General features: G+C 45.8%; 2 protein-coding genes and 1 long non-coding RNA gene across 8 annotated transcripts in view; 2 read left to right on the top strand and 1 right to left on the bottom strand.

The window, feature by feature from the left end:
• The first annotated feature begins 606 nt into the window (after nt 1–606).
• On the top strand, nt 607–1,725 carry LOC147040623 (uncharacterized). Its single transcript, XR_015062967.1, has 2 exons — nt 607–814; nt 889–1,725. It is a non-coding gene; the product is annotated as an uncharacterized LOC147040623 (long non-coding RNA).
• A 3,354-nt stretch (nt 1,726–5,079) lies between these two features.
• On the top strand, nt 5,080–7,557 carry tnfa (tumor necrosis factor a (TNF superfamily, member 2)). 3 transcript variants are annotated; one of them, XM_085900869.1, is made up of 5 exons: nt 5,083–6,153; nt 6,242–6,381; nt 6,460–6,487; nt 6,566–6,634; nt 6,711–7,557. In XM_085900869.1, exons 2-5 carry the CDS (start codon nt 6,304–6,306, stop codon nt 7,166–7,168), a joined length of 633 nt encoding a protein of 210 aa, XP_085756995.1. In that variant the 5' UTR covers nt 5,083–6,153; nt 6,242–6,303; the 3' UTR covers nt 7,169–7,557. The 3 variants fall into 3 exon arrangements, with proteins under 3 accessions (XP_085756994.1, XP_085756993.1, XP_085756995.1); XM_085900868.1 differs by having other exon boundaries at nt 5,080–6,381; nt 6,463–6,487; XM_085900867.1 differs by having other exon boundaries at nt 5,082–6,381.
• Nucleotides 5,576–18,229, bottom strand: part of gabbr1b (gamma-aminobutyric acid (GABA) B receptor, 1b) — a 35,492-nt gene continuing 22,838 nt past the window's right edge. For 3 of the 4 annotated variants that reach the window (XM_085900866.1, XM_085900863.1, XM_085900864.1), the window contains 13 exons: nt 17,622–17,813; nt 16,245–16,490; nt 16,102–16,165; nt 15,841–15,918; nt 14,414–14,564; nt 13,717–13,849; nt 13,171–13,287; nt 12,852–12,959; nt 12,675–12,768; nt 12,356–12,483; nt 11,865–11,993; nt 11,650–11,793; nt 9,110–11,555 (listed from right to left, as the gene is read on the bottom strand). In XM_085900866.1, the coding sequence (XP_085756992.1) occupies nt 11,274–11,555; nt 11,650–11,793; nt 11,865–11,993; nt 12,356–12,483; nt 12,675–12,768; nt 12,852–12,959; nt 13,171–13,287; nt 13,717–13,849; nt 14,414–14,564; nt 15,841–15,918; nt 16,102–16,165; nt 16,245–16,490; nt 17,622–17,813 (1,866 nt within the window). In that variant the 3' untranslated portion in view covers nt 9,110–11,273. Of the gene's footprint in view, nt 7,070–9,109; nt 11,556–11,649; nt 11,794–11,864; nt 11,994–12,355; nt 12,484–12,674; nt 12,769–12,851; nt 12,960–13,170; nt 13,288–13,716; nt 13,850–14,413; nt 14,565–15,840; nt 15,919–16,101; nt 16,166–16,244; nt 16,491–17,621; nt 17,814–18,229 lie in introns of those variants that run through there. The other variant, XR_015062939.1, reaches the window with a different exon arrangement.

Below are 18,229 nucleotides of genomic sequence, written 5' to 3'. Positions count from 1 at the left end.
GACCATTTGATGGTTGATGAAGAAAAGGACTTGACAGAAAGGTTCTTTTGATTTGTTCATTTCCCCTTTAACTGCGGCAGGTCACACAAAAGGCTTGCCACTGCATTTCCACATTTGCTCATGGTTAGGATTGGGCTTTGCTTTGGCCTAGCCAACACAAAGCAAGCAAGCAAGCAAGCAAGCGCGCTAAATCTACTACCTACACAGTTAATCCTCCCTCCATCTGAAGTCTGATGAGATACTCTGGCGTCACGCGCCATGATGACTCAACACGCATTCGGTGCATTTAATCAGCTTTCAGCAGAGAGAGAGAGAGAGAGAGAGAGAGAGAGAGAGAGAGAGAGAGAGAGAGAGAGAGAGAGAGAGAGAGAGAGAGAGAGAGAGAGAGAGAGAGAGAGAGCGAGAGAGAGCGAGAGAGAGAGAGAGAGAGAGAGAGAGAGAGAGAGAGAGAGAGAGAGAGAGAGAGAGAGAGAGAGAGAGAGAGAGAGAGAGAGAGAGAGAGAGAGAGAGAGCATGTGTCTTTGCATTCACTTTGAAATCAATCAAAGTCATTTGATCAGGTGACAGTGCAAAGCGCACAAGTCACAAGCACACGAGAAAGACAATAGAGCAAAGGACAAGGTCACAGCAACCCACATTTTCTAGTCCCAAATTCAATAAAGCACTTGTGAGGGAGGACTCACCATGGCAGAAGCTGACTGATGAAGAGGAAGGAAGTCACCCCCCCCCATTTTTTTTTTATGCTGTACGTGCCCCCACTGCACTTGCGTTTGTATTCATCTCATTTTGCCGAAAAGGACATCACGCTTGCCAGGTCACGACCGATCAGCACTTTTCTCAAGCTGATGTGCAACCCTAACATGTTTTTTCAACACTCTTGACATTCAGGCTGTTGGTTGATCTTGGGGACGGATGGATCAAATCCGTCTCCCTGCCTGGGAGAGGCTCTGATGAGAGGTTTAGTAGATTAGTCTCCCTTAATCGATGGATGGCTGGGTTCTGTAAAAAGCAGGGACTGTATTTCATAGATAACTGGCCCTCCTTCTGGGGCCGCCCCGACCTGCTGAGGAAGGACGGCCTTCATCCTAACCGTGAAGGCGCCTTCACTCTTTCTAGAAATATAGATTACTGTTTGAGCCACTCATGACAGGTCACCTTAGAGCAGGCCGGAGCACAGGTGATTAGACCACCTGTCAGGATGGGTTTGGAGTCAGTTAAGTTAAAGTTAACTAGCGCTAGGCTAGACTTCCAGCATGCACATAGCTCCTTGTGTAGACTAAAGCGTAACAGTTTGAATAGTGCTACAGTCCACATGATCGCGCTTTCTACTGAGGTGGCAGACAAATCCAAAAGCTCCACCCCGACCAGTATAGCTGATGATATGGTGACTGTTTCAGATAATATTACGTGTGTACCAAATATTTACTATCAAATTCCTACGGTCGTATCGTCCCACCGCGCGAATAAACAATTGAGAGGTGATGTCAGGCCTAGAGAACACAACCTCACTTTCATTTCGTTCAAAACTCCTCCGATAAATACAAACCCTGACCAACCGATTACACTTAAACTTGGCTTTATGAATATTAGATCGCTTCATACAAAAGCGGTTCTCGTTAATGACCTCATCACGGAACATAATCTAAATATATTTGGTCTTTGCGAGACCTGGTTAAAACCTAATGACCTGCTACCGCTTAATGAGGCCTCGCCTCCAAATTTTGTGAGCTCGCATGTGGCGCGTCCTCGAAAAAAGGGTGGGGGTGTTGCCCTCATCTCAAATTCCGATCTTAGATTTACGCCTCGTTCGATTAACATATTTAAAACATTTGAAGTTCTCACTGTCCGATCCACCGCTTTACCGTCATTTTATCTTGCTGTTATTTACCGTCCACCTGGGGCTTACGCTAGCTTCCTGGATGAATTTTCAGAATTCGTGGCTGATCTAGTGACAAACGCGGATAATATAATAATCATGGGCGATTTTAACGTCCACATGAATTTACCGTCAGAGCCACTTACTTCGGCGTTTCAGACTCTAATCGATACGTTTGGTTTTACGCAAGCCGTACAGGTAGCAACGCACAAGAATGGTAATACCTTAGATTTGGTATTATCCCGAGGACTGGCAACCTCTAATATAACAGTACTGCCTTACACTACTGTTTTGTCTGATCACTACTTAATAAAATTTGAAATTTTAGTTCTTAGTCAAAGACAAGAGAGCAATCAGAATTATAGCAGCCGTGATATTAACTCCATGACTGCGACTGCGCTATCTGGGCTACTGCCACCAGCAACTGCCGTATTGCCCTCATATACCGGCTCTATTGATAATCTTACAAATGAATTCAATGCTACATTGTTAAATGCCATTGATTCTGTGGCGCCGCTACGTCTAAAAACTCGCCGTAGACAGCCTACTCCGTGGTTCACAGATGAAACACGTTCGCTTAAACAATTAAGTAGAAAGCATGAGCGCAAATGGCGTTTAACCAAACTTGAGGTTTTCCATCAGGCATGGCGCGACAGCCTCCTGAAATATAAAGATGCGCTTATTTTAGCAAAAACTCGTTATTTTTCGCAGGTCATTAATCTCAATAAGAACAATCCTAAATACCTATTTGATACGGTGGCAAAGCTAACACTACGCCAGCCAACCCCCGATGGCTCCTTTCACTCGGCTGACGAGTTCATGAAATTTTTTGCTCGAAAGATTGAATCCATTAGGGATGAGATCAAGATGACCATTCCGATCACTCAGTCGGGACCGCCGATTACCGGCGCCGACGATCATGCAATAACCCTTTCAAATTTTAAAAGCGTGTCCCTCGAAAGGCTTTCACAATTAGTTAGTGCGGCTAAACAAACAACATGTTTACTTGACCCGCTTCCAACCAAACTATTTAAAGAATTATTTCAAATCTTAGGACCGTCCGTTTCAAATATAATTAATCTGTCTATCTCCTCTGGGATAGTACCAACAGCCTTTAAAACCGCTATTATTAAACCGCTACTTAAGCGACCAAATCTTGACCCGGACTGTCTCAGTAACTATAGGCCAGTTTCAAATCTCCCATTCATAGCAAAACTGCTTGAAAAAGTAGTAGCGCAGCAGCTTATTGATTACATGGTCGCTAATAATCGATATGAATCTTTTCAGTCTGGGTTTAGAGCTAATCATTCCACTGAGACAGCACTTGCTAAAGTGACTAATGATCTCCTCTTAGCTATGGATTCAAATACTTCATCGGTATTGTTACTACTCGATCTTAGTGCTGCCTTCGACACTGTTGACTTCAATATTTTACTAGAGCGTCTTAAAGGTAGTGTCGGTATTTCGGGGTCAGCACTAGGCTGGTTTCATTCGTATCTATCGGACAGGACGCACCGTGTGGTCCATGGCAATGCGTCCTCTGAGCTCTATAAAGTTACGTGTGGTGTCCCTCAGGGATCGGTACTAGGACCAATTCTATTTAATATTTATATGACTCCGCTTGGGAACATAATACGTAAATATAATATTAGCTTTCAATGTTACGCGGATGACACCCAATTATATATGCCATTATCAATGACAGATCCGTGGGACTGTTGTAATCTTGAGGCATGCCTTGCGGAGATCAAGCAATGGATGTCTCTCAACTTCCTTCGTCTGAACCCAGATAAAACTGAAATGTTGATAATTGGTCCAGCTCGTTATCAACATCTATTTAAGGAAACCGCTATAACTCTAGATAACCGTACTATCACTCAGAGTGATACTGTAACTAATCTCGGGGTAATATTTGACCAAACGCTCTCCTTTCAAAAGCACATTAAGAATATAACCAGAATAGCATTTTTTCACCTTCGTAATATTGCTAAGATTCGCCCAATCCTCTCGACCGGTGATGCCGAAATTATTATACATGCATTTATCACGTCGCGCCTGGACTACTGTAATGCATTATTCTCTGGTCTTCCCAAGTCCAGCATCAAAAGTCTACAGTTAGTACAAAATGCTGCTGCAAGGCTGCTCTCACGGACAAGAAAATTTGATCACATTACCCCAATATTAGCCAATTTACACTGGCTCCCGGTCCATTTAAGATGTGACTTCAAGGTTCTTCTATTAACCTATAAATCATTGCATGGCTTAGCGCCTTCATATCTCGTCGACTTAGTTGTTCCTTATGTTCCGTCTCGTAACCTTCGTTCGCAAAACGCTAGTCTTTTAGTGACACCGAGGGCCAAGAAAATGTCTGCAGGGGCTAGAGCATTTTCTATTCGGGCTCCAGAGCTCTGGAATGCCCTGCCAATGGATATTAGAACTGCTACCTCAGTAGAAATATTTAAGACACGTTTAAAGACGTATTTTTATGATGTGGCCTTTAATTAACCTGTAGTAGCCGATTCGGCTGGAGTTTGTTTTTGCTCCCTCTCCCCGACCCCACTCCCCCCACCCCTCCCCGGCTGGGGAGGTGGTTAGGTGACACCCAAGCTGACGACGGCTATCTAGATTCTCGTGGACCAATTCAGCATGAGGGATCTGCAGCGGAATACCCTCCTAGAGGACACTGCCAGGACAATCGAAGGCACCTCCGACAGCTCCTTCGCTTTGGCCTGGACATCCACTTTTTGATTTCCATATGATGTATTTTATGTGCCCTCTTTGCATCCATTGCAGCCTGGTGATCCTGAAAGGGGGATCCTTCCATCTGTGGTCCCTTCTCAAGGTTTCTCATTTTTCCCCTGGTAGGGGTTTTTGAGTTTTTCCTTGCCCTTTTGGGAGCCCAAGATCAGGGGATGCTTTGAGAATAATTGTCAATTGATTGTCTATGTGAAGCCCTTTGAGACTGCTTGTGATTTAGGGCTATACAAATAAACTTGACTTGACTTGACTTGAATCAAATCAGCAACTGTTGGCTGGCTGCTTTTGTCGTAGGTTGTTTGACAATACTCAGCGAGCCAGCGAGCCAGCGAGCCAGCGAGCCAGCGAGCCAGCGAGCCAGCGAGCCAGCGAGCCAGCGAGCCAGCGAGCCAGCGAGCCAGCGAGCCAGCTTCATTTCTGGTGTTTAGCAACGGGCAAGGGAGCCAAGGCAGCCATCAACCATTTTTGCCGTGAAATGATAAACATCACTTGGCACCAAATAGACTCCGAGCTCGAGCCGAGCTCGGGGGACTTCCAAAATTCCTCAACTTGAGTGAAATGTTATTTTCATATCACTGAAACGATTGTTGTCAACGGCGCTATCGTTGTCATATAGAATGTTCTGCTTTCTAGACTGTGGAATGTAATGTGCGAAAATAACACCCAAGATCAAGTTTGACTCTGACACGCTCAAAATGTGATTTATAAACTGAATGTGGGTGACTTTTCAAGTGAGCTCACATTGAGTCAACTTGGTGTCAATTGATATGAAGCTCCAGGTTTGCCCATATTTGGAAGTGCTTGCGTAGCAGCCAAGCCAAACGTAAACGGAAATGTTTTTGTTGTTCTCTGGAATCATTCCGCGAGTCGCTCTGGTATTGAACCAAATCTTTTGAGGCCAAACGATTTGACAGGTGAAAAGGCCTTTACGTCCTTGAGACCTATATTACACAAAGAGCGTCGTCTCGACTTTCCTCTTTTGCATCATCACGTACGTATGTATCGTGAGGGGGCTGGCCGGTGGCAATGAAAAGGTGTCACGGCCCGTCCGTCCGTCGGGCCGTATTGCGCGTCTATTTTAAGCTAAAGGGGAAGTGAGCCAATCCGACAAAAGCACAGCAAATGCTCGTGTTTACAATTGGGATAGCACACAATGTGACATCATCCACGAGCGGAAGGAAGTTCAAGTCAATGATGCCTTTGTGGTGGTCTTTAACCTAGTTTCCATAGATTTGAGCCACTCAAATATGACCACGATATACGTCAACATTTGGAAAATATTTTTTGCTTTGGTCAGTTTGATCTGTACACGTGTCATGCGGCTTGCCGTTTGTTTTGTCACTTGAGTACTTGTGCGTGTGTAGGAGTGTCTAAAGTTTTAGATCCTCCTCAGTTTTGCTTCTCTCTTCTCTTCTCTTCTCTTCTCTTCGTTTCACTATGAATGATATCATGGGACTTCCCCCAGAGGACCTAACGGCTTTTATAAAAAGCCGCTCTGTGCAATCTGACAGTCAATAAACGTAAGGCGCACAAGGAAGAAAGAAAAGAGAGAAGTGAGTGATAGATTGAGAACCATGGAAGGTGACTGTCAAGTGACTCTTTTTGCAGCCGTGGACGCCGAATCAGAGAAGTCGACGAGAAAGGCTGCTAAAGGTGGCGCCAAGCTTACGATGGCCACTTTGGCTATCACATTATTTCTCTGCGGCGGCGCCGCCGCTGCTTTTCTCATCTTCAACATGCACACCAAGGTGGGAAGAATTGTCACCATCTTCTATCTCTGCTGTGAATTGAGCTGCTCTCATCCAACTCTTCTTTTCTTTGAACAGAAGCCAGGACGAGATGACGGCAGTTTTGGTGAGAAATCGCAACTTTTGCTCCAAATCCAAATCATTTGGAAAAGGCAATAAAGCAAAGCCAAATCATCTTTTACAGACATTCATCACACTCTGCGTCAACTCTCCCAACGGGGCGACGCCATCAGAGCTGCCATTCACTTAACAGGTAAGTTAACTGCTTAACTGCTGTCTAGCTGACTTTCACAATGTCTTCAATATTTGTCAATATTCGCCCTCTACAGGACAGTACAATCCCAATTTGACAGACTCGGTGCAATGGATGAATCAGGTGGACCCGTCCCACTCCCAAGGAGATCTGGAGCTCAAGGACAACCAGATCATAATCCCCGAAGCCGGCCTCTACTTTATTTACAGTCAAGTCTCTTTTCGGGTCAGTTGCCGCACGGACGACGACGACGACGACCCGTCGGCCACGTCCATGGTTCACCTGACGCACCGGGTCAGACGCTGGTCCAGCTCGTTCGGCAACGACGAATACCGGACTATCCTGCACTCGGTCCGGACCGCCTGCCAAAAAACGGCCCACGGCGAGCAAGAAGGCGGCTGGTACTCGGCCGTGTACGTGGGAGCCGTCTTCAACCTGAACACAGGAGACAGGTTGAAGACGGTGACGGAGAAAATGCTGCCAAATCTGGAGGAAGAGGCCGGCAAGACGTTCTTTGGCGTCTTTGCCTTGTGAAAACCTTACAGACAGACGGACGGACTAGGGACTAAAACGACGGTGAGCTAGGACGCCCACCTCCGTCAAATCGGGATCCGAGAGCCCGCAAAAATCACTGCAAGTGTCGAAGGAATGAAGCTCCCAAAATATAAATGTGGGGATCTATTATCTTACGTACGTACTGTGTACAATCAAGTAAGTGTCAGTACCTTTTGCTGTACTACGAGTTCATCTTTGTCAATTTGTCAAACTCTATGTATTTATGGATTCAATCTATTTATCTATCTATTTATTTATTATTTATTGATTGATTTTATTTTTTTTATTCAATGATTTCAAGTCATTCATTTGTTGTTGCACTTACTACACACGAATGTACTGATGATTGAATAAAGGATCGCTTTGAACTGGAATCCGTGTCATTGTAATGACTACTTGACTTGCAGTTGGTTTTGGTAACAACACAATTCATCGACGCATTGAAAGGGAGAACTTGATTCAAGTAGCTCGTGCTCCGCAGCAGCACTGGCGCCCGACCCGTGGTGATGATTTACGATCATAGTCATAACGCTTTGCCGCTGGGCCGGGAAAATGTGCTTCATCGAGGGTGGAAGGAAAACGTGAAGGAAGGCTAAAGTGGGACTTTCCCTCTGGGGACACCTGCCGCCGACGCAGGAAAAAAAAAAAAAAAAATCCCACACATACCACATCAAGTCAACTTTGTACGGAAGAGGATTAGGGCCAGTGAAGAAAAAAAAAACGAGGGGTGACAGGATTCTGACTTTTTTTCTCAGAATTCTGACTTTATTCTCAGAATTCTGACTTTAAAGTCGGAATTCTGACTTTAAAGTCAGAATTCTGACTTTATTCTCAGAATTCCGACTTTAAAGTCAGAATTCCCCATTTCTGACTTTAAAGTCAGAATTTCGACTTTAAAGTCTAAAGGGAAATGTGCTTTCAGCGGTTTGCAAACATATATTTTGTTTAAGGTTGTGTGAAACATATAATCATATCAATATAATATCTAGTATTGGAGTGCTTGTGTGGATTGGTGGGGGGTGAGGAATGTGCAGGCACACTGCATGAAATTGTTTTCTTCTAAGAGTTATGGAACAGGCCCAGGAAGGGAGTACCAGACAGGCAGTACGAGATGGCACGGAACGAAGGGAGTACCAGACGATAACACCTCGAGGTCGGTGAGGAACGAGAACAAAGAACAATACCACGTCCAGGTGGTTGGGCTTCGAGAGGAAAATCCCCAACTCCTGACCACAGTGATGACACCTCGACGGGGAGGAGATGACCATCGACCAATCATCACACAATATTTTGCATGCTTTAATATTCATATTGTGTTTCTTTAAAACTGGGCAACCCGGAAGAATGTGTCGTCTTTTGGTGGTCACAAAAACGCACGAGTTTTAGTGTGAGGGACCCGGGACCCAGGCCTGTATTAGTGCGCTTTGTTAGGAATAAACATTTGGTAAATTTGGTCTGATTGATCTACTGGTCTTCTCTTTGACAGAACGGACTCGCAAAATTGTTAGGTGCGCCAGTGTGTGGATTAGGACATAGAAACTTGTGTTAAGTGTTGATCATAATTTGGAGTCAGATCAATAGCTAAAATCCGTATCCTAACAAGTCAGAATTCCCCATTTCTGACTTTAAAGTCAGAATTCTGACTTTATTCTCAGAATTCTGACTTTAAAGTCGAAATTCTGACTTTATTCTCTTTATTCTTTAAAGTCATAATTCTGAGAATAAAGTCAGAATTCTGAGAAAAAAAGTCAGAATCCTGTCACCCCTCGTTTTTTTTTTTTCTTCACTGGCCCTAATCTTCCGTAACTTTGCTTCTCTTCTAACACGGTTGTTGTTGTTTTAACCTGTGTACAAACGAAAACCATTGTGTGTTGACACCGTGTCATTGTAATGACGGAACACTTGTATTACAGCATAGAAAGACATTTTTAATACGTTCCGATTCTTCTTGACATCATTTGTATTATTGACAGTTTGTGTGCCTTTTCTCAATGACACGATCACCGCTTTACACCACTCAACAGTGAAACTACACAGACAAACATCGAGTCCATTTCGTACGTGTCGGTCGACCCAGAGCGGGAACAATCTGCAACATTTGCACCATTTACCTATACCGATCTGCGGCTCCTTTGACCATAAACACAAATCCAATTTTCATACACCAATTTGTCGATACAGATGTATGGCGCGTTGCCATTCAAATAACACGAGAGGCTTGAACACGTTGCGGAAATTCAACCAAACCTGACAGATCTGTTCTTAAAAGGGAAAATACGATTTGAAATACCATGTGTGCGCGTGTACGGCAATGGTGACGGGAGACTCACGTCCAGTTGAACCTTCGCAGGATTCTTCTTTGCACTTTTCATTTGTTGTGATTGCTGATCAAATAAAACGATGATTCCTATATTCTCTGCTCGCATTTAGCTAATGCTACATTATTGAGCGTAACAGTGCAGATCGTGATTGAAGGTGACGAAGAGGCGAAGGAAACCATTCTATCCGTCATCATACTGCGAATAGGAACAAGTTTGCTTTTGCCCATTGTGCCATGACGTCACGTTGCCTCACAACGGCATACTGTTAAGGTCTCATTTGAATGAAATGAAGGATTTCAAATAAATGAGGCAATTTCAAATCGCAAATCGGCACCGTGGAATCTGTTCGCTTTCGGTTTGAGGATGAAGTGAAAGTAAAAATGGGAAGAGCCGCTGGTTTGAGCAAGAAAAAAAACAAACCGTCCCTGACACCAAATTGCTTTGACAATAGACCTTCAAATAAGTGGGTTGTTTGTTTTTTTTAACCTGTCGATTTTTAGAATGACGTAACTAAAGTGAAAGGTTTTACCACCATTGAAAATATGACATCAGCTGGATGGTATGCAATAACTATCTTGAAAGGAAAAGAAGAGACATGACACTGAAGCCTCTCATTTCAGCACCAAATGGCCTTTTTGACTCTCGATGACAATTTTGGAACATTCCTTGCATACATCTGTTGCTCCATAAAACGCTAGTAGACCAATTCAAGCGAAATGAAATGAGTTTCAAATACACGACATCGTTAAACCACACCAGATTATGGAAAGAGTAGAGCCCTCTGTTCCTTCAACCAAAAACGACCAGAAAGTCATGTGCAATCGAAAAAAGAACAGCACACCAAATAATGGCAAATTTCTAAATGAAGAAGCCAACAGAGTCCGTGTAACCAGCAAAATACTAGATCTTCCCATCTATTGCTTGAGTTGGAGAGAAACAGTTTTGCGTCCGGAACATGGACGTCAACTCCATCCAGAATGGGACAAAAGCAGAAAGGTCCAAATGAGAATGATGTTTCAGCCATCTTTAGTTCAACGAACATTTTTACTTTGAAGAATGAGGGAGCAAACAGGTGCAGTAGTATCTATCACAAGTCATATTGGTCTGGAAATGGTGCGTGTTTGATGACAAACAAATTCAAAAGAGATGACTTCAGGCCATGTCGCTCTTTCTCAGGAACAGACAAATATTTGCACTCTCATATTGTTTGTACTCACTCACTCGCTCATTCCTTTGTTGCTTGTAAAATGACAACTTCAAATATTGTTGAAATTGCGAGATTATTGCACAAAGGTTCCATATCCGCCCAACTCAAGGTTGGAAAGCAGTGCATGAAATGGACACAAGGGGATGGATTGATCGATTGATTGATTGATTGATGGTGGTGTAGTGGTGGTGGTAAGGCATCCAAAGTCATTTTCCTTCTTCTTGAGACATACTCTGAAATGACTTCTAGTTAAAAAAATAAATAAAATTGCTTATGGAAAAGTAGGAGCAAAATGTGAACGGCTCGCTTGAGGAGTAAATCTCGGCAAAAGCTTCGTCCTTAACGGAGGAGGAGGGGGGGTGGGGATAAGCTCAGCAAAGTGTCAACGAGGAGCACTTTTCTAAAATCCTACTTTCCATGACTCACCGCTGGGCTACGACAAACAAAATCGCATCCTGGCTCTGAATCTTTTGAAGGCGTCGTACCTTATTTGGTCCATCCGTCAACGCGTACGTACGCGGAGTGTCAGGAAAAGCCACGGTGGTTTGCCTTCAGCTCATTTGTAGAGCATCTGCAGCCGGCTGGCGTGACAGTTATTGCGGCCCATTTTGCCGTCGGGCCGGTAGAGGCTGGAGGAATTGCCGAAGGACGGCGGGACGGCGTGCAGGTCAGGAGCGGGGTAGCCCGGCGGCGGGGCCAAGGATCGGGGGTCGGTGGCGGGCGGGCCCACTTGGGCTGCGCTGTGGTTTTGGTTGGAGACGGTGGACGGTCTTCTCCTGGATCGAAGGGCCTGTCGCTCAGACAGCTGGTTCCTCAGCTCCGATACGCGTTCTTCTTTCTGAGAAATTCATTCCAAAAGCAGCTTCAGTGCTTTCATGTACCTATTTGAGGTGTAGCGTTCATTCCATCAAAAGAAAAGGTGTTTGTCTCACTTCTTGTATAATCTTCTGAAGCTCCTTGTTTTCTCTCTCCAGTTGCCTGGATTTCTCCTCGTCATTGTTGTTGATGGACGAAGCGGTCTTCGTGGTCTCCTGAGCATCGGATTGCCACTCACCTCTCGTGATCAGACGACGCATCTGCAAAAGACGGCCGACGCTTGTAACGACACCTACGGCCATTTCTCAAGCCAAACAATGCGCTTGTTTACCTTGGGAACAAACAGAACCACCAGGGTGATGTAGACTGAAAAAACGATGGCCAGGGAGGCAAAGGCGAACGAGGCGTCCTGCTGAGAGGACAGGATCATGGTGACGGGGGCGGTGATCAAACACAGCACCTGAGCCAAAGACACAAAACGCTCATGATGGCCACTTTTTGGGGTTCAATCAATTCCCAGCAATCTCCTTCAGGGCCCAAATGCAATGACGTCAGGTCAGCTACTCGATGTATCCGCTTTTGTTGGTGCTGTTTTCATTTCGACAGTGACATTGATTTTGGAAATCCAAGGTGTCTGGATTGACGGCCAAACACGAAATGGCCCGGCAATGAGAGGTTCGCTAAAAGCCGAAGCTGTCAAAGGATTGCTGACAGCGTTGCAAAAAGAGAACTTTGGTGGCCCCTTTTACAAGCCATTTCATCACAGAGCAATGTGCTTGAATTAGAAGTGCCATCTCAACCCTTTCGCTTGCGGAAACTCACAGCGACATTATAGATGGCCATGCCCACAGCTCGGTGGTCGTTGATTTTCTCCGTGGAGACGGACTTGGTTTCGTACGCCAGGAAGATGCCCAGCAGCAGCAGCAAGCCTTTGTAACCGTACACCACGCCTGGACACAATACAGACAATATCTGCCCGTATCCAATTCAGAGAAGACGTTCAATGATTGGTTGCGCTTCCAACTCCTCAGTCTTTTTATTCTAGCCCTTACAGCATGTTCTCGTTGCTCTCTCATTTTTTGCCAGTGAAAGAAGCAACAGAAAATGGTCAAATACTTTTCAGTTCAAATATTCAACCTACCCAGCCAGGTGTTCATTTTTTCAGAACTGCAATGCTCCAATAACGGTTGGATTAGAACATCCAGGTCTCCTTTGGGGGCTTCTCGGGTGAACTTCTGTTTGCGTGCAAACGACATCAAGACAGGGAAATAAATCAGCGTCCTTTCTATAAGCCACATCTCCATGGGACTCGTCATACCTCCACTGTGATATGTAAAGGATCCACCATCTGCCAGATGACGAGAGAGAAAAAGTCGACGGCGAGCAGCACGCCGACGGTTGCGTAGAGCTTCCATGGCTCCAGGTGCTACGGCGGGAGCAGAAAAAAAAAAGAAACAATCTCCATGCATTTGTGAAGCCCCCGCCAGAGCTGCTCCCAAAAAACAATGATCCGTCACTAACGCGGGCCAATTCAATCTGCCCTCAAAGCACTGGGCCAGGACACAAAGGAAAGGACCAGACATCCAGAGGGGAATAGAGGAACAGGCGGCGCTGCTCCGCTTGCCTTTCCCCATTACCTTTTTCTTCTCCTTCTTCTCATCCTTCTTGGTGAAGACCGTGTGGACCCACCAGATCTTGGTGAACATGCTGCCGTACGCCAGGCTGAAGCCCAGACCCAGCAGCCAAAGGCGGAACTAACCAAAGCAAAGCAAAGACGAGGTCAAAGCAATTAGGAAAACAATCTGAAGTCAAATAAGAAAGCTGATTAAATGCACCGAATGCGTGTTGAGTCATCATGGCGCGTGACGCCAGAGTATCTCATCAGACTTCAGATGGAGGATTAACTGTGTAGGTAGTAGATTTAGCGCGCTTGCTTGCTTGCTTGCTTGCTTGCTTTGTGTTGGCTAGGCCAAAGCAAAGCCCAATCCTAACCATGAGCAAATGTGGAAATGCAGTGGCAAGCCTTTTGTGTGACCTGCCGCAGTTAAAGGGGAAATGAACAAATCAAAAGAACCTTTCTGTCAAGTCCTTTTCTTCATCAACCATCAAATGGTCACTATTTCCAATTAGAAACTTAAACGAAAATAGCGTTGTTGCCGTTTTCCGTGATTGAGAGAGTGTACCTGGCAGACGACGGGGAAATGCTTCCTGCGGACATGAAGGCCATCAATGCCCAGAGGGAAGATGGCAGCCAGCGCCATCACGCAGCCCACTGCCGTCATGTTGTTAAGGTAGGGTTGGGAATTTTGAATATACCTGCGGCCGGCGCACAAGCCACAGACATTTGCTTCGACTCCATACTCAATACACACACAGCTCCACAAACATTTGCTTCAACAAAGCTCGTCGAGTCTTGTCGCTACATCGTTTTCGAAAGCTCCGCATAGCAAGCAAATACACGTCACGCTTTGTCATCATGCTTGGTGTAAACAAAAGGTTGAATCTCATTTTTAAAACCATTCCAAAGCCTGCAGGGAAATATCTTGCCCCTTTCATTGCATAATCTTTCACCACGCTTGTTCCATTAAGCGTGCTTTGGCGCTGAAAGTTTTCTTCTACCGGGGAAAAGTTGAAAACGACACCCCAAAGTGCAGTGAGCGTCGAGCAGACAGTCAAAACGCAAGAAAGCGGCTCAAAGAAGCCAGCAAAACAATTGGGCCTTTCACACCAGACTACAAATAAAAGATGCATGCACAATCCCTTCATAAATAAGGCGCATCAAATATTTAGAGATTTGGAGCAAATTGCCATGAGCCATAGAGGCACTTGAAGAAGAAAGAAGACAGCAGGGCACCTTCCAAGTATCAAATCATGTAGTACCTGACACTGCTGTTGTAGATATTGAAAGTGAGGCAGATGATGCCCAGCAGGATTCCCACACTAGAAAACACAGACATGGACACAAATAGCTTCTGGGAGAGGTAGCGAAACTCCTCGATGACCACCGTCTGGTCTGCGGGGGGGCCAGAGCCTAGCGAGGAGAGACAATGACAAGACAATCAATCGCACATTGACACTTCACTATTGGAGGGAGGGAGGGAGGGAGGGAGGGAGGGAGGGAGGGAATGGGCCCATCAAGGAAATGACAAATTCCTAAGGCAACACTTTTATTGGGATTTCAACAGAAGCGCAACCACTTTGGCTTTTGCTGAGACTACTGATATAGGAATAGACTTTTTAGCTCAAAGGTCTCTCTCACTCAACTTCTCCCTCTGTGTGTGTGTGTGTGTGTGTGTGTGTGTGTGTGTGTGTGTGTGTGTGTGTACATGTAACACATGTAACAGGGAGTCCTTTGGGAAAATGTGATCAGCTTCACACTAAAACCTCTCCCTGCCCTTGATGGGAATATAGGTTACCATGGCGACAAGCCCCGTAACGGTTACCAAGGCAATATGAGAGTGAGGCACCGATGCAGCAGCGGTGCGGCTTGCCACGGAGAGGAGATCGTGAGGTGAGACAGAGGGAGGAGGAGCCCACATATGAGAAGGGCAAACAATACAAATTGGACACAGTTAGCTATGTTATGCTTTGAGCCAATCCAAAACACAACCACAACTCCTCCATGTTTGCCCTGTCCAAAATCATCTGTTGACCTTGCGTCCAGATGGCCCGCAGGCACGAGTGGAACATTTGTGGAGGTCAGTGCATGCCCTGGCTTCCCTCAGCAGAGGGAAAGCTTGCTTGGCTGACTGACTTTGCTCCATGGCTTTGTTACTTGCATGGCGCACACACACACACGCACGCACACACAGCGTCGAATGCAGTCTTGGCCAAAGTCCAGCCTGCAGGATCCGTCCGTCTATTTCCTACAGCGGCCGGCAATCCAAAGAACGATTGATTTGAAAAGCACATTTGTTGGCGCAAGATATTTTTGTGTGTTGAGGGAAGCTGAAATGACACACACAGCACATTGCCTCTGCCATAGTGATTGGGGAAGACATTTTCCTTGCTCAAAGTCAAGGTCATGCGATTAGCGCCCAGATTGCAATTGGACTGTCAAGCGGCATCTTCCATTCATTGCATCACAAGTGCACGTTTATGATGAGAAAATGGAATGGAATATTTGTCGGGGATCGTTAACGATCAAGCCCGGCCCATTGACTGGGGAGGACGGATGGACAACTCGGAAGGGTGCGGCGGGGTCATTGGAAGGAGGGCCAGACAGTGATGAAGAGAGAGAGAGAGAGAGAGAGAGAGAGAGAGAGAGAGAGAGAGAAGAGAGAGAAGGCAAGATGAATGATTCTCACCAATCCATTTGTCATTCCCATACCAGGACAGATTGCCTTTGGTGCTGTCGTAGTAGCCGATCTTCTTATAGCTTCCTCCTGTGAAAGAAAGAAAGAAAGAAAACGTGAGCGTGTTTGACTGAGCGAGCCCTGCTAGCAATGTCGAGTAAGTTTAATATCAGGAGTCAATAGCGTATTGCTCGGGCCAACTCCTTTCAAATATTGTGACACTGACATTTTGATCTTCAGTCACAACCTTCTATCATTTCCAATAACGTATACCTTGGAGCTGTTCAATTAGAGTCCAGGCCATCCGAGAACCTTGGGCGTCAAATATGACGTGACCCTGGAAGAAACGGGCTGAATTTTAACGGTTGCACTGCGGCCCCCCCAGCTAATAATCTCCCTCTCGTTTGAATACGCACCGAAACTCCCTCGAAAGAGCTGGTGTTGAGGGCGCGGTAGATTTCGGCCGTTACATCTCGGTTGTTGTAATTGAAATCTTCCAGGCGCCGACCTTTGGCCTTCAGAGGTCCCACCGTCTTGTTGAGCGCCAGCGCCAGAGCCCACACGGCGTCGTAAGCCAGGGGAGCTTCTTGAAAGCCGCCCGTCTCCTCTGAGTTTTTGCCCCCCAGCTTTGACATCAGCTGCTCCAGAAATTCCTGGGAGGTCTGGAAAGAAAAAGCAAGACGGCTACGTAGGTACATTCATACATGACAACCTGCGCAAAAGGACGCAAGGCCTTTTTTATGGCTTGATTGATGATTCCTTCACACGCAGCCTTTAAGAAACATCACGCTGATGATTCGCCCAAAAGGGAAATAGTCAGTGGTCGCTCCACAAGTCATGAATAATGACCTCTCTCTCTCTCTCTCTCTCTCTCTCTCTCTCTCTCTCTCTCTCTCTCTCTCTCTCTCTCTCTCTCTCTCTCTCTCTCTCTCTCTCTCTCTCTCTCTCTCTCTCTCTCTCTCTCTCTCTCTCTCTCTCTCTCTCTCTCTCTCTCTCTCTCTCTCTCTCTCTCTCTCTCTCTCTCTCTCTCTCTCTCTCTCTCCCCTCAAAGCCTTGGAAATCGACACTCTTGAATCATTTATACCATCCTTCTCTGCGTTCCAGTTTCAGGTTTGAAGAAAACAAAAGACAAAGAAACACATTCTTGCAACTTTTACCCAGGCTAGAGAACTCAAGCACTTTACAGTGGATGAGGCGGCTTGGCCAGGGTCAGCGGTCAGTCTAAAAAGTCAATCAATCAATCAAGTCAAGTTTATATAGCCCTAAATCACAAGCAGTCTCAAAGGGCTCTGTCCTCTGCATTTAACCCATCCCCATGTGACTTTGATCCATCCCCTGGGGGAGAGGGGAGCAGTGAGCAGCAGCGGCGCCGCGCTCGGGAATCATTTTTGGTGATCTAACCCCCCAATTCCAACCCTTAATGCTGAGTGCCAAGCAGGGAGGCAATGGGTTCCATTTTTATAGTCTTTGGTATGACCCGGCCGGGGTTTGAACCCACAACCTTCCAGTCTCAGGGCGGACACTCTACTACTAGGCCACTGAGCTGGTCCAAAAAGAAATTTTCACTGGATGTCGCGAGACTTATAAATTGCAATCGATTCAGGTGTGAAATTGCGACTAGCTCTTGCGAAAGCCAAAAGAAGCCCTTCACTTGACGTGCCAGATGGTTGCTTGTTTGACAAATCCGTCGTTGAAAGTACAAGCGCCTGACCATTGTATATATATAAGCATCCTACCCAGAACATTTCAGCAATACTCAGTTGCTGGATTATGCACCACTCTTGGTGCCTCACCAGGTTGGAAGCTCCTCGTACGGTCTCCGGGTTGAGCATGACAATCTCAGTGGTCACGTGACCTTCCACGGCTTCCGTCATTTGCTCCACCGTGCAGTTGACGGAGGGATCGTTGATTTTGAACCAGTTGTCCGAGTACCAGCCGATGAGGAACCACACGTATTTCTTCCCGTACAGCTTCTCCTTGTAAACCTGACAATGGGACGGACGCATGAGCAACTACTGTCAGCCATCGCTTGATTGATATTCAGATTGATCATTTGGGGCCAGGAAGGCCTGCTTTTGTGTGATGGAACTTGGACTCTCAGGAGAGAAACATTCATAATCCACAAGATCATTTCATATGAGCGATTCCCATACTGGGTCACTTAGACCTCGGAGGAGTTTGGAGATCATGAAAGTTTGGACGTGAGAGGTGAATTGATGCCCTGTGTGGTCTTTTTTTTTTTTTTTTACTTTACCAAATGTCAAGCACTGATAAGGTCCTTTCATATATCATTTTAGGACGAAGGTTTTACACATACAAAGATTGCGTACTATTCCCATGTTGGGCTACTTCCAGTGGGATCAAAATCAAGCTTGGAAGACAAGCTTGTGATTTAAGATCT

Source organism: Syngnathus leptorhynchus, chromosome 20 (genome assembly GCF_054491065.1).
Source record: "Syngnathus leptorhynchus isolate UIUO chromosome 20, UIUO_Slep, whole genome shotgun sequence".
Lineage (NCBI taxonomy): Eukaryota > Metazoa > Chordata > Actinopteri > Syngnathiformes > Syngnathidae > Syngnathus > Syngnathus leptorhynchus.
Note: the sequence above shows the minus strand (reverse complement) of the source record. Positions and strands in the feature narration are given on the sequence as shown.

Coding starts and splice junctions, on each gene's coding strand:
- tnfa (XM_085900867.1), top strand. CDS start 6,208: ATGGAAGGTGACTGTCAAGTGACTCTTTTTGCAGCCGTGGACGCCGAA. Junction 6,382..6,459: donor TCTTCAACATGCACACCAAG/GTGGGAAGAATT, acceptor TTCTTTGAACAG/AAGCCAGGACGAGATGACGG. Junction 6,488..6,565: donor ACGAGATGACGGCAGTTTTG/GTGAGAAATCGC, acceptor CATCTTTTACAG/ACATTCATCACACTCTGCGT.